Raw genomic sequence first — 15,250 nt, forward strand, 5'->3', positions numbered from 1 at the left:
GCAGTCACATGATTGGAAAGCTCGCGATCGCAAGCAGTGATCAGGAGCTTTTCATGAGCCGCCAATCACTGTGCTGGAGGTGCGTGCTCACCGGCACAGTTCTATGGATGCTATTTCACACAAAAATGGGACCGCTCAGTGCCAAGGCCTGGCTGCTGAGAGGCAGCATATTTCCCCTTCCTTTTCGCCAAGGTGTTAATTAACTCCAGTTTCCTTATTTATGAACTACAGGTAGTTGTTTTTGAATTTAGTCCATTAATAACGGCACTTTGTAAAATTGGCACTTTTAAGAACTACCTGAATCAGCCACATGTATTGGCAAAGCTACCAAAACAGGAGGCAGGGATTCTTGAATTTAGCAGCGGCCATTTTACAGGGCCATAGTGCCAGAAAAGTACCATTAGGGATTTTTTTTCCTCCTGCTAGAGGTTGGGGAACTGTGTTTTTTGCATAATAAGTGATTAGGCTGGATGCACGCATCATTTTCACAAAGGTAATTGTGACAGTATACAAGGCATACCTCCCAACTTTTTTAGCTGGGAATGAGGGACACCTATCAGCAAAAGTATGCAGGCATAGGACACACCCCTTACCACGCCCTCTTAAAGGAGAATTGTACAAAAAAACAAGATTTGTTAAACCCACAAGTGCTTTTTTTTTTACCACTACTATTTCTTCATATTGGCTTTTGGAATTTACAAATGTAGCATTTAAGAAATCAGATGAAAGGCTTAAGACTGGGAAACACTTTAAGATAGATTAAAAAGTGTATTTTATATACATCTATATGGATCAGACCAAAATGGGGGACAAATGAGGAGGAATGAGGGATAGAGGGACATTGCTCCAAATCAGGGACAGTTGGGAGGTATGCAAGCTGGTACAAGCACATGGAAGGGTGACATGTCAAAAAACAACAAAGAAAAATTCCAAGCTCACTTACCAGCCAGCTTGCAAAAAAACACATTTTCCTGTCTAACACTTTAAGTTAAAACCAGGCGTTTAGTTTGCACACAGTTGCAAATATATGAGTAGGCAGCAGGGCCCCAAGACAGGTTTGCTTTAAAATATAGAACTATTCTTTATAAAGATCTTAAATATGGGATTTCTAATAGTGCATTTAAATTTTCTTTTTCAGCCAAGCCTTTGTTGCCTGCTGTCAGCGTTTGTGGACTCACAAATGGCAGCTCTATTGGCCATAAGTCCGATTCAGATACATCCTCTCAGCTGGCTGGGACTAATGGTTCTGGCCAGTTAGAAGATGAATATAATCACACTGAGGGGAATGTGAACAGTATAGAGAGACGCGTTGTGTGTGCCGAGTGCGGGAAAAGTTTCACCCGGAAGTCTTCCCTTATTGTCCATCAGAGAGTCCACACCGGGGAGAAACGCTTCATGTGTGCGCAGTGCGGGAAGAGGTTCGGCCTCAAATCTTCTATGGTCAGACACCTGAGAACTCATTCTCCAAAAATCCTAAACATTTGTCCTGACTGTGGCAAGTGCTTTAACCGCTACTCAAGCTTATTTCAGCACCAGAAAGTTCACAGGAGGCAAAAATCATTCCAGTGTGAGAAGAGCTTTTCTGGAGCATCACAGCTGGTCGCACACCAGAGAAAATGCACAGCTCTAAGGACGTACCTGGAGCCGGAATTTGAAGTGGACTCTGATGATAGAGATAAATTGACCAGCAATGCAGGCACTGCAGAAGAGCCCCACATGGGCCCATCATGTGGTCAGAGGTTTTTGCAGCAAAGTATGTTCCAAGAACACCAGCGCGTACACCAAGGTGAGAAAAAGGTGCCTCAAATCCTAATGCTGATAACTAGATTATTGAGCACACAGCTGATTTTATCTTGTGTCAGTATATACTGTACACTATATTATCAAAAGTATTGTGACGCCTGCCTTTAGACACACATGAACTTTAATGGCATCCCAGTCTTAGTCGGTAGGGTTCAATATTGAGTTAGCCTATAATAGCTTCAACTCTTCTAGGAAGGCTTTCCACAAGGTTTAGTCAATAGGAATGTTGGACCATTCTTCCAGAAGTGCATTTTGTGAGGTCAGGCACTGATGTTGGATGAGAAGGCCTGACTCGCAGTCTCCTCTCATCCCAAAGGTGTTCTATCGGGTTGAGACCAGGACAGTCAAGTTCCTTCACCGCAAAGTCACTCATCCATTTCTTTATTGACCTTGCTTTGTGTACTGGTCCAAATCATTTGTTGGAGGGGGGATTATTTTGTCATGTTGTTTTTCTTCAGGTGTTGGGCTTGGCCCCTTAGTTCCAGTGAAGGGAACACTTAAGGTGTCAGCATACCAAGACATTTTGGACAATTTCATGCTTTCAACTTTGTGGGAATAGTTTGTGGATGGCCCCTTCCTGTTCCAACATGACTGCACAGCAGTGCACAAAGCATGGTTCATAAAGACGTGGATGAGCAAGTTTGGGGTGGAGGAACTTGACTGGCCTGCACAGAGTCCTGACCTCAAGTGGAGACTACGAGCCAGGCCCTCTTGTCCACATCAGTGCTTGATCTCACAAATGCGCTTCGGGAAGAATGGTCAAACATTCCCATAGACCCACCCCTAAACCTTGTGGACAGCCTTCCCAGAAGAGTTGAAGTTGTTATAGCTGCAAAGGGTGGGCCAACTCAATATTGAACCCTACGGACTAAGACTGGGATACCATTAAAGTTCATGTGCGTGTAAAGGCAGGCATCCCAATACTTTTTACAATATAGTGTATTAGGGCTGTGAAAATTAAAGATTAATTCCTCGATTAATCGTTCATTTTTTTGATTGATCAAAATTCTTTTGACCGGTACTCACCTCTCCACCAACTTCCAGGGTCTTCAGGGAGTTCCGTCGGAGATACAGGTGGCGTCATGCGTAGCTCCTCCCCCGTACACGTTACGCTCAATCAGAAACTTCAACGTCACCGGATTCCTCCCCCCTTCCCCAAGTGCCTCCGTCTGCTAACGAAGGGAAAGGGGGAGGAGTCCGGTGATGTTGAAGTTTCTGATTGACCGTAACGTGTACGGGAGAGGAGTTACGCATGACGCCACCCGATGCTGCCCTATAGAACTAACACAATTGTCGGCTTTACATGCTGTGTTTTTATCATGTGAGTAGTTTGTGTTTGAACACAAAAATTAAATCTTATACTTGAGCGGTGAGCACTTAGATCTTTTCTTTCTACCCATGACCTGAGATTGTGAGAGAAGTTTATGGTCAGTGTTAACCCTTTTGATACCCGCTTGCATGACCACCTGTTTGCACAGGGGTCCATGCCATAAGGTAACAGTGATTAGTTAGACCGGAGGTGGAAGGATTATCACGCTACTGTGGAAAAAAAAAATTACTTACGTCAGTGCTACAGTTTGAATTTAAAACATTTTTGTGAACTGTGAAATGAAGTCATGGATTGTGGAAACGAACTAGTGTCGGGTGATTGTATATAGTTTATACCACATTTACCACTGGCTTTTGCAGAGTTGCAATGCAAGGGGATCAGCTAAAAGTAGTTGGATTTGTATGTGCGTTATAATTAATCGAAATTAGTCGATTAATCGATTAAAAAAAAAAAAAACGATTAATCAAACACTAAATTTTTAATCAGTAACAGCCCTATAGTGTATGTGCAGACCTGAATATTAGGGTAAGAGCAAAGTACAGCAGCCCTTAGCTAATGTCAGATGGGCGACGCTGCCAGTAGCAATTCTGCCGCAGGCAGCTTGTCAAAATCTCCACATTCCCACGCGGTTTCATTGGATTATATGATATAATTAAAATTGAATCATTCCAAAGACAGTGCAATTAAAAAGTTGAACTAACATTTCTAAAACATTTTTTAACTGAATTCTACTAGTATAGTATATGACTAACTTTAATCAGAAGTCTTCTATCGTTCACTAAAGCTGGCCATACACTGAGATTATTTGTACAGTCAGCAGATTCCTCCATCTGTGCTATACAACACCGATGGACGAATCCCCCTACTGGAACTGGATGCAGCCCCTGTTGGTCAGTTTTCAGCCTGGCTCCTCATCAGAGGATGTTAAACGGGAGGGGGCGGACAGGGCCACCTAGAAACAAAATATTGTCTGGTTCATCAGGAACTGAACAAAATTTGAACCGTGTATGGCAAACCTAAAGTGGTTGTAAAATCAGAAGGTTTTTTTATCGTAATGCATTCTATGCATTAAGTTAAACAACGTTCTGTGTGCAGCAGCCCCCCTAATACTTACCCATCTCGATCCAGCGATGTTGCTTGAGAGACTTGTTTTTTTTACAGGACTCTCCCTCCTCATTGGCTGAGACAGCAGAAAAGCGCCATTGGTTTCCACTGCTGTCAATGAGGAGAGAGAGGGGGCGGGACTGGGCTGTGGCCGTGGCTCCGTGTCTGAACAGATACAGGGAGCTGCGGTTCCGCTCGGGAGCCCCCATAGCAAGCTGCAGGCGGTGGTGGCTCTCAACAGGAGGGAGGGGCCAAGAGCACAGAAGAGCGACCCAAGAAGAGGAGGATGGGGGCTGCTCTGTGCAAAACTGACAGCTCTAATCGGAGCTATTGTGTTCTGACAGTGGGATGGCCCCCCTGCCAGAATACTTCAATCAGCACGAATTGGCTGTGAGCACTGATTGGAAGTCGATCAGCTGCTGCTTTTCTAGCATGCTCATCTAACATAAGCCGGCCAAACGGTCGACTTCTGTTGGACAGACTGACATACAGACAGGCTGAATGTCTGACTTTTTATTGAACTGGCTGATGTCTCTCAACATTCGGCCCATGTTTATGGGGTTTTAGTAAGGGGATTCTGTGTCCTGGATGAATTGGAGCAATTAACTCTTGATGAAGACGAACTTCCAGCAGTCAACATTGGATGGATATGCACACTCAGCTACTGGTCCTGTGCCCACTGACAGGTCAGGAGGAATTGGACCTGACCCCCCCCCCCCCCCCATTCATTCCTACACTCAGCATCCAATCCACAGCTACAAGTCCAATGCTGCCCCAGCAGCCTGTGTCTGGCTGGGCATGCTGGGATGTGTAATTCCCGAGCAGACACAGGGAGATGGGTAGTGACAGGCAGGATTCACGTGACCTTTTTTTTTTTCCTGTTGGGGTCCCTTATTTCTTGCTATCCCGAGTCATGTCTGCAGTGTGCTGGCTTTGTGGAGGATTACACACTGGAGAGGCGATTGGGGAGCCACAGCAGGCATCATCCGGATGGGTTTTTCACATGGCAGGAGATCCGAAGCCCAGTGGAGAGGGAGAGGAGCCAGGAGATGGGAGGACATGGGGCCACCTGCTGACCCTCGGTGCCCGACAGTGTTAGTTTCGTTGAGTAAAACGACTAAAACTTTTTAGTCAACTAAATTTATACTATTTTAGTCGACTAAAATGTGACTAAAACTAAAATGCCATTTTAGTCAAAAGACTAAGACTAAAACTACATTTTAAATTTGACTTCAAAATTAACACTTGTCTGTAGTGCATTTTCATACCGCAATACCATAAATGGCATATTAGTTGTTTCACTCCAGCAGTATATAATGTTTGGATATTGTAGAGAAATCTTAACTAATGCATTACAATTTAATTACACCCATTCGATTTTAGATAACTAAAATGAGTTTTGGTCGACTAAAATGTACTGGAAATTTAGTCGACTAAATACGACTAAAACAATTACAGAAGACTAAAATGGGACTAAAACTAAAATGCCATTTTAGTCCTAAGACTAAAACTAAATCAAAATTTGCTGCCAAAATTAACACTCATGCCAAATGATCAGTCAGCCCTGGCCGGCAAAACATCTTGTGGGCAGCGCAATGGGCTCCATTACAATGACAGGACCTCGGGCAGTTGCCGCCGGCCTTACCCCCCCCCCCCCCCCCCAATTGTGTGGCACCTGGGACGGACCCCCTCCCGTTGATACACCACTGATTTGTAGACACAGACTAAAGAATAGACACAGATTTGGGGTATTTTTACCAATGTAGTGTAGAAGAACTCATTTTGGCCTAAATTTATAAAGAAACATTGTTTATTTGCAAATTTTTATAACAAACCAAGAAAAATGCGGTTTTGTTTTTCAAAATGTTAAATATGTTTTTGTTTATATATAGTAAAAAATAAAAAGTCCAATGGTGAGTAAATACCACCAGCTCTATTTATGTGGAAAAAAAAATGATGCAAATTTCCTTTGGGTACAGCGTTACACTGTAATTGTCATTCAAAGTGTAACTGCACAGAAATGTGAAAATTGGCCTAGGCGCGACAGGGGGGAAAGTGTCCGCTATTGAAGGAGGAGCTATGATTTCATTATCAGGACTTCAAGATTAGAATATTAAATGAATACAAATGCCCATTTTTGATTGGCTCCCTTTATGTATTATACCACTCTTCGCAAATACTGTGAATTGACTAATGTAATGGAAATGATGTTCCTTTTATTTCTCTTTATTCTGCAGGTAAATATTTTCTTGGCACAGTCCGTGACACAAGAACTTGTTCCAGTGTGTGTGAAACTGGTCAGAGAGGTGAAGAAAGTAGCAATGCCCAGCATAAAGACACATGCAGTACCGCCCAGCTAAATTTGGCAGAAAAGCATTCTATGTACATTGGCAATAAAGCAGACAAGAACAGGAGTGCTAAGGAACACTTTCTGTGTGCCGAGTGCGGGAAAAGTTTCACCCGTAAATCTTCTCTTATTGTCCATCAGCGAGTCCATACAGGAGAGAAACTCTTCATGTGTACACAGTGTGGGAAGAGGTTCAGTCTCAAGTCTTCCATGGTCCGACACCTGAGGATCCACATCCCAAAGACCGGGAACTTCATATGTCCAGATTGTGGCAAATGCTTCCCTCGCTATTCCAGCCTTTTCCAGCACCAGAAAGTTCACAGAAGAGTGAAACCCAATAAGTGTTCTCAGTGCGAAAAGAACTTCCGGCACACATCACAGCTTGTAGTGCACCTGAAAACACACAAGACCCAGACATTGAATCTGAAAGCAGAAGACAAAAGAAACAACAATGTTAATAATAGCGGTTCAGGGGAATCCCATGTGTGCTTGCAGTGTGGTCAACAGTTCTGGAGGCAGGATCTGTTATTGAGACATCATATAGTACATACAGGTATGTCTTCATGTTCCATGAGGATCGTGTGTATACACTGTAACTAATGATGGACATTTATAGTTGGGTGTCCTTTCAGATTTGATCCATCATATTAACACACAGCTGAGTAGTGTGAGGGTCTGCTTGAAATACCTTAAAGTGTTACTAAACCCACAGCAGTAAAATCAGTCTCTATATACAGTAAAGCATGCTTGTTCTACTCGCTGCGGAACATACAGTATCTCACAAAAGTGAGTACACCCCTTGCATTTTTGTAAATATTTTATTATATCTTTTCATGTGACAACACTGAAGAAATTTACACTTTGCTACAATGTAAATTAGTGAGTGTACAGCTTGTATAACAGTGATAATTTGCTGTCCCCTCAAAATAACTCAACACACAACCATTAATGTCTAAACCACTGGCAACAAAAGTGAGTACACCTCTAAGTGAAATTTTCCAAATTGGGCCCAATTAGCCATTTTCCCTCCCTGGTGTCATGTGACTCGTAGTACTACAAGGTGTCAGGTGTAAATGGGGAACCGGTGTGTTAAATTTGGTGTTACCGCTCTCACTCTCTCATACTGGTCACTGGAAGTTCAACATGGCACCACATGGCAATAAATTCTCTGAGGATCTGAAAAAAATAATTGTTGCTCTACATAAAGATGGCCTATGCTATAAGAAGAGCAGCAAGACCCTGAAACGGATCTGCAGCATGGTGGCCAAGACCATACAGTGGTTTAACAGGACAGGTTCCAATCGAAAACGGCCTCGCCATGGTTGACAAAAGAAGTTGAGAGTACATTCTCAGTGTCATATCCAGAGGTTGTCTTTGGCAAATAGAAGTATGAGTGCTGCCAGCATTGCTGCAGAAGATGAAGGGTTGAGGGGGTCAGCCTGTCAGTACTCAGACCATATGCCACACACTGCATCAAATTGGTCTGCATGGCTGTCACCCCAGAAGGAAGCCTCTTCTAAAGATGATGCACAAGAAAGCCTGCAAACAGTTTGCTGAAGACAAGCAAACTAAGGACATGAATTACCGGAACCATGTCATGTGGTCTGATAAGACCAAGATAAACTTATTTGGTTCAGATGGTGTCAAGTGTGTGTGGCAGCAACCAGGTGAGGGAGTGTCATGGTCCGGGGCTGCATGAGTGCTGCCGGGACTGGGGAGCTACAGTTCATTGAGGGAACCATGAATGCCAACATGTACTGTGACATACTGAAGCAGAGAATGATCCCCTCCCTTCGGAGACTGGGCCACAGGGCAGTATTCTAACATGATAACAACCCCAAATGTGAGGGGTGCACTCACTTTTGTGAGATACTGTAAGGTGTTAATTCTCTGGATTTTGTTAAAAGGCTGTTTGATCCTGTCTTTTTCTGATCCTCCCCTTCTTCCACAGTCCCCAATCCATTTCCTGATAGTACAGAGCCTTTTGGCACGCTGCACATGCTCAGTTTGGTGTGTATTGATAGAGATTTTTTATTTAGTTTTTTCTTGGGAGCAACGCAGGGCCAATCAGCACTGTCCAGAGAGAGGGTTTGGGTCCTGCAGCCTCATTGGACAGTCAGAGGAGAATGAAAACTTCTACAAGCTTTATCCAGACACTCATAGAAGTTATAAGGCTGGATATACACTATACAATTTTCTTTAGATGTTTTCCTTTTAAGCCCCATACACACTATCAGTTTTTCTGCTGATTTTTTTCCTTCAGGTTTACCAAAACCATGTAGTACAAGGGCCTGCCTGATTGCATACAAATTGAAACTCCTAAGGTTTGACCTCATATTATATGGTTTTGGTAAATCTGCAGAAAAACTGATAGTGTGTATAGGGCTTTAGATTTACCAAAACCATATAATACAAGGTCAAACCTCCAACACTTTCAATTTGTATGAAATCAGGCAGGCCCTTGTACTACATAGTTGAAGGTAAATCTAAAGGAAATCTAACAACAAAAGTTGTATGGTGTGTATCCAGCTAGACTGCTATATACTGCTGATGAGACAGGGTATTTAGCAGTTTATATTTACTAAAATAAATGCATTTCCATCTTCTGAGTACTGTAGGAGACCAGATATAGTAAATGCAGGGTCCTGGGTTCAGTTTAAGTGAAGTGGATTGTTTACCTGTAAGTAGCTTTTGACATATTTTGTTGATATGCTGGATCAAATCTTATTGTGTATGCAGCTTAAAGGGGTTGTTTTTTTTTTTTTTTTAGGTTTGTCACTCAGCAGTCCCCCAGCACCCCCCCCCCCCCCCGTTTTTACTCATCTGTGCCCATTCATTCCCTCGGCGGAGACATGCTCTACCTCTCTACCTCATCAAGTCTGCTTATTAAAAGTCTGCTTACAACAAGTTTGCTTATTAAAAGTCAGCAGCTACAGTGTTTATAGCTGCTGACTCTTAATAAAAAGTTTTTCAGCTGGCCCTCCCCCTTTAATTACACCTGTGTGCAAGGACCTTGAGCCCATGTTCTCATCGGACCGATTTGACAGGTAAATTTGCATGCCAAATCGGCAGCTATTGCCGGTGTTCTGTCCAAAAATGTCTGCCTATCGAATAGTGTTCACTGTGTATTGCGCAGGCGCAGCGCTTGCACAGTACGGAGCACAAGGAGATTCGGAAAATCTCCGAAGATGAACGGCCGTGAGTCCAGGTGCAAGCCCCACCATCCAAGTGGACAAGGGCTGCACATAGTTAGAGGGCCCCTCGCGGGCTCGCTTCGCTCGGCTCTTTTTTATTCTAACTTTATGTCCACTTGGATGGTGGGGCTTGAACCTGGACTCACAGCGCAGGTGCCATTCATCTTCAGATATTTTCGGAATCTGCTTGTCATGTGTACTGCGCATGCGCAGTACACAGCGGACACTATCCGACGGGGGACAGTATTTGACAGGACACCGGCAATAGCACCGTCCAAATCGGTGTGGCGCCAACTTTGCGGCACTGCACCAATTTCCAAAAGTAGTTCCTGTACTACTTTTGGTGAGTTTGAGGGCGATTTCAATAGGCATATGTGCAGGAACCCACACAGATGTCTCTGAAATCGCTCCCGACGTCAGACTGACATGTGGGTATGAATTTGTGCAAGTTCAGCTGAATTTGCACGATTTCTAACCCGCAGTCAATGTGAACCTAGGCTTAAGCCCGATGCGAGAAACCCTGCAAATCCAGCAGGGGTTCCCACATTGCACCTGAATCGCCGCCGGTTCACACTGTCCTATGCAAACCGCTGGGGTGTCAATCCACAGTTAATGACGCCCCCAGATCAGTTCGCAGATCGCAATGCGAACTGTGAATTTGGACAGGAATCGAATCCGATTCTGCTGTGGACAAATAAAAGGGTCCTGCACGATTTTGGTCAATGCAATGGAAATTTTGTATCGCATGTGATCTGCACAGCAGTGCGGCACAAACCACATGCACTTTGCACAAGTGTGAACCGGCACTCAAAGTGATATTACAGTCTTTTTTTTTTTTTTTTGTTTAAATATAACAAACATGTCATAATTACCTGCTCTGTGTAGTGGTTTTGCACAGAGTAGATCAGACCCTCCTCTTCTTGGGTCCCTCACCGGCGATCTGTGCCCCTCCCTCCTCCTGAGTGCCCCCACAGCAAGAAGCTTGCTATGGGGTCATCTGAGCCGAGCTACTACACTGTGTGTTCATTCAGACATGAAGCCATGGCACGGCCCGCCCCCTCTCTCTCCTTATTGGCTCACTGACTTTGACAGCAGCAGGAGGCAATGATGCCCGCTGCTGTGTCTCAGCCATTCAAGAGGGAGAGTCTTGAAAGGCAGAGTCTCTCGTACAACATAGCTGGATAGAGATGGGACTCAGGTAAGTATTGGGGGGCTGAGGGGGGCTGCTGCACACAGAAGGTTTTTATCACTATCGTTTGCTCTCACAGCCAAATGTTCCTTATTCGGAAATGAGTTTGAACGATTTTTCGTATAGTGTATGGCCAATAGAACAGATCCCCAGATAGCTGTAAAACTGTACAAGCGTCCCCTTATCCAAAACTAAGAAACGGTTTTGCTTGGCATATACTTTGACTGCGCAGTTTGACCTAACATGTTTACAACTGAAAGTATATGTTTTTTTTTTTTATGTGGGACTGTTCCATATTTTAAGGTTTCATTGTGTATCCTTTCTGAAACATAAATAATTCTACCATCCAGTGCTTGCTTGTTTAATCCTTCGTATCATTTCTATTTAGCACAGCAGGTCATTTTGTTTGCATGTCTATTAAAAACTACAGTGGTGGCTGATGAGAAAATCATCAATGAGTCATTCCGTAAGTGACTTGTTATTAGGGGAGCAACGGATTTTCACCGATCCGTGATCCAAACGGGTCTGCCTATTCAGATCGGCATTCCGCGGAGTGCTCCACTGATCGTGTGGCTTTGGAAAGGCCGCAGCTTCGGCCTAGCTCCGGAACAGCGGCCATCTTGGTACACCCGGCGCCTGCTGTCTCGTCGGGAAGTGACGTTTTGTCGCCGCCATCTTGCTACACCCCACACTCCTGCACAGTAATGATGGTGAGTAGGGGGCAAGCGGACATCTTGTTACACCTACCGGAATTTTAGATTTCACAGTTATTTTCAACACAAAACGGAGCTTATATGCTTAAATACAGTATTTGTAAATCCGACGGACTGTTTAGATATTAAAGCAAACCTGCTGACCTTACATATGGTTGCTAATGTGACAGAACACCTCTGATTTTTACATTTAACTAAATGTTAAATGTGAAAATCAGATCCTTGACTCTGATCCGAGGAGCGATCCGATCCGTGAGTTTTTTGATCCGTTGCACCCCTACTTGTTACTGTATATCGTCTAACTGCTGCTTTTTCAGTTTCAATCGTTCTTATTCGTTTTACAAAATAGAGTAATTTGGTAGAAATTTTTACATTGCTGAGGCTAACATTAAAGGCATACAGTAGTATCAAAATCGAGGGATACTGGTATAGTCCCATGCAGTGGCGGCTGGTGTTTTTTTTGCTTGGGGGTGCGGCAAACAACCACGCCCCCTCCCCGCCATGGCACCTCAACCCCCCCCTCGCTGTCTGCCGGTCCATTGGGACTTACCCCATCTAGGCAGCGGGCACATCAGGCAGCGGGCACATCAGGCAGCGGCACCTGTGTCTTCTCCTCGCTTCCGAAGTGCGTCTCCTCCCCTCCTCCTAGGCGTCCAATAGTATTGCTTGTCCAAGCCAATCGGGTGACAGGTATCAGACCTGATTTTATTCGCTGTTGTAACACCTGGATGGGCTCATGGGGAAATGCTCTGTGCCAAAAGCCCATCCTATTTTGAAGCCTATTAGGGCCTCTAGCTCTAATCTGGTGCTTAAAAAATAAACACCTCCGCCACTGTAATTCATGTCTGGCATCCTGAAAGGGGCCGGATGCATTAATAGGGGGTAGCGGCATTAATTAGGATGTGGCAGCTATGGATAGAAGGAGCGGTGCCCGGATGCACCTAATGGACGAGCCACATATAAAAGTGCTACGTAAACTGTTGGCGGTATATAAATCCTGTACAATAAAAAATAATGTCTCAATTAGGTAGTATTAGTAACCATTTATCTACTAGACGGAAGCGACTAGCCCAAGGGTAGAAACCCAAAGTGAACCCATCAAAACATCTTTCTTTGCAAAATTGTCACTACTTCAAAGTGAAATGTATAGCATGCTTGCAGAGGTGGCTCTAGGCTTTGTGAGGCCTTAGGCAAATCTTAGACATGGGGCCCTAATAACTTCCATAATGGGAAAAATAATTCAAGCAATAGACCCCTAGCAATTTTACTGTCCACCCCAATATCCCAAAAAACAAACATGCACATAGACTTTTCTGAAAAAAATACTTTAATAATGTACACATAAAAGTCTGGTTCACACTCACGGATTGCTCCAAGCTCACTGATTGGCTGTTAGAGGTTAGTGTACATCATTACTGCTCCCTGATTGGTTGCTAGAGGTTACTGCACAATATTACCACTCAATGATTGGTGCTAGAGGTACTGCACATCATTACTTGATAGAGGTTTCTGCACATTATTACTGCTCACTGATTGGTTGCTAATGATTACTGCTCATCATTATCACTCACTGATTTTTTGTCAGAGGTTACAGCACATCATTACCTCTCACTGGTGGGCAAGACAGTATTGTGGTGTGTAATGCAACTTTTGGGGTACAGTTGGTTGGCCGACAGGATGTAGTTTGGGATGATGGTGGCAGCATTGGGGTGAGGGGCTGAGATAACATGTTCCCTATAACAATAAGGGGTAGGGTGATAGGATGCCAGAGGTGGGGTACAGGAGGGATGAGGATGATAATGCAGGAGACAGGGTGGTAGGATGCCAGAGGTGGGGTACAGGGGGATGATGGGGATGATAATGACAGGGGGTGGATGGTAGGATGCCAAAGGTGGGGTAGAGAGGGAGGATGTGGATGTTGATGAAAATTGGTGAGATGGTAGGAGGTCAGCAAAGGGGCATAATGATGACAGTGGGTGGGTAGGAAGCTGACCGTGGGGTACAGGGGGGATGATGATGATAATGGGGGTAGGATGATTGGATGCTAGAGGTGGGGTACAGGGGGATGATGATGGTGGTAGGATGGTTGGATGCTAGAGGTGGGGTACAGGAGGATGATGGGGATGTTAATGACAGGGAGCAGGGTGGTAGGATGTCAGGGGTGGGGGTAGGAAGCTGGCAGTGGGGTAAAGGGGGATGATTACAGAGGGGTGGTAGGAAACTGGCAATGGGTACAACAGGGATGAAGATGACAGGGGTGGGGTGCTAGGAATCTGGCAGTGGGGTACAGGGGGGATGAAGATTACAGGGGGTGGGGTGGTAGGACACCAGGCACAGGGGGATTATGATAAGGATGGAGGGTAAGAGGCTGACAGTGGGATAAAGGGGGGAAGATAAGGGTGATGATAACAGGGTAGGGTGGTGGATGCTAGAGATGGGGTACATGGGAAGGATGGGGATTTTGATGAAAGGAGGCAGGGTGGTAGAATGTCAGAGGTGGGGTGGGGGTGATGACAGGGGGTGGGGTGGTAGGAAGCTGGCAGTGGAGTACCAGGAGGGATTAAGATGATGATGACAGGGGGTGGAGTGGTAGGATGCTAGAGGTGGGATACAGAGTGATGATGGGGATGCTGATCAGGATGGATGAGGTGGTAGGATGTCAGCAGTAGGGTACAGGGGGCATGAAGATGACAGAGGGGTCAGGGGTAGGAAACTGGCAGAGGGGTATAGGGGGATGAAGATAACGGGGGGAGGTGGTAGGAAGCTGGCAGGGGGGATGATGGGGGTGGGGTGGTAGGAAGCTGGCAGTGAGGTGCAGAGAGGATGAAGATGACGGGGGTGAGGTAGTAGGAAGCTGGCAGTGAGGTGCAGGGGGGTGAAAATAATGGGGGTAAGGTGGTAGGAAACTGGCAGTGGGGTGCAGGGGGGTGACGGGGGTGGAGTGGTCGAAAGCTGTCAGTGGGGTGCAGGGGGGGGTGAAGATGATGGGGTGAGTTGGTAGGAAGCTGGCAGTGAGGTGCAGGGAGGATGAAGATGATGGGGTGAGGCGATAGGAAGCTGGCAGTGGGGTTCAGGGAGGATGAAGATGACAGGGGTGGGGTGGTAGGAAGCTGGCAGTGAGGATGAAGATGACGGGGTGAGGTGGTAGGAAGCTGGCAGTGGGGTGGAGGGAGGATGAAGATGACGGGGGTAGGGTGGTAGGAAGATGGCAATGGGGTGTTGGGGGAATGACGGGGGTGGGGTGGTAGGAAGCTGGCAGTGGGGCAGGGAGGAGGAAGATGATGGGGTGGGGTGGGGTGGTAGGTAGCTGGCAGTGGGGTGCAGGGGGGGATGATGGGGGTGGGGTGGTAGGAAGCTGGCAGTAGGGTGCAGGGAGGATGAAGATGACTAGTGGGGTGGTAGGCAGCTGGCAGTGAGGTGCAGGGAGGATGAAGATGATGGGGGTAGGGTGGTAGGAATCTGGCAGTGAGGATGAAGATGACGGGGTGTGGTGATAGGAAGCTGGCAGTGGGGTGCAGGGAGGATGAAGATGACAGGGTGGGGTGGTAGGAAGCTGGCAGTGAGTATGAA

At 45.6% G+C, this 15,250-nt stretch overlaps 1 protein-coding gene across 1 annotated transcript in view; it reads left to right on the forward strand.

The window, feature by feature from the left end:
* Positions 1 to 15,250, forward strand: part of LOC143960217 (uncharacterized) — a 57,673-nt gene that overhangs the window by 13,243 nt on the left and 29,180 nt on the right. Inside the window, exons 4-5 of the mRNA XM_077468548.1 lie at positions 1,139 to 1,786; positions 6,475 to 7,137. Coding sequence (XP_077324674.1) covers positions 1,139 to 1,786; positions 6,475 to 7,137 — 1,311 coding nt within the window. The remainder of the gene's footprint in view (positions 1 to 1,138; positions 1,787 to 6,474; positions 7,138 to 15,250) is intronic.

Source organism: Lithobates pipiens, unplaced genomic scaffold (genome assembly GCF_037356315.1).
Source record: "Lithobates pipiens isolate NorthernLeopardFrog02 unplaced genomic scaffold, aLitPip1_a1.2 Scaffold_8, whole genome shotgun sequence".
NCBI classification, from domain to species: domain Eukaryota; kingdom Metazoa; phylum Chordata; class Amphibia; order Anura; family Ranidae; genus Lithobates; species Lithobates pipiens.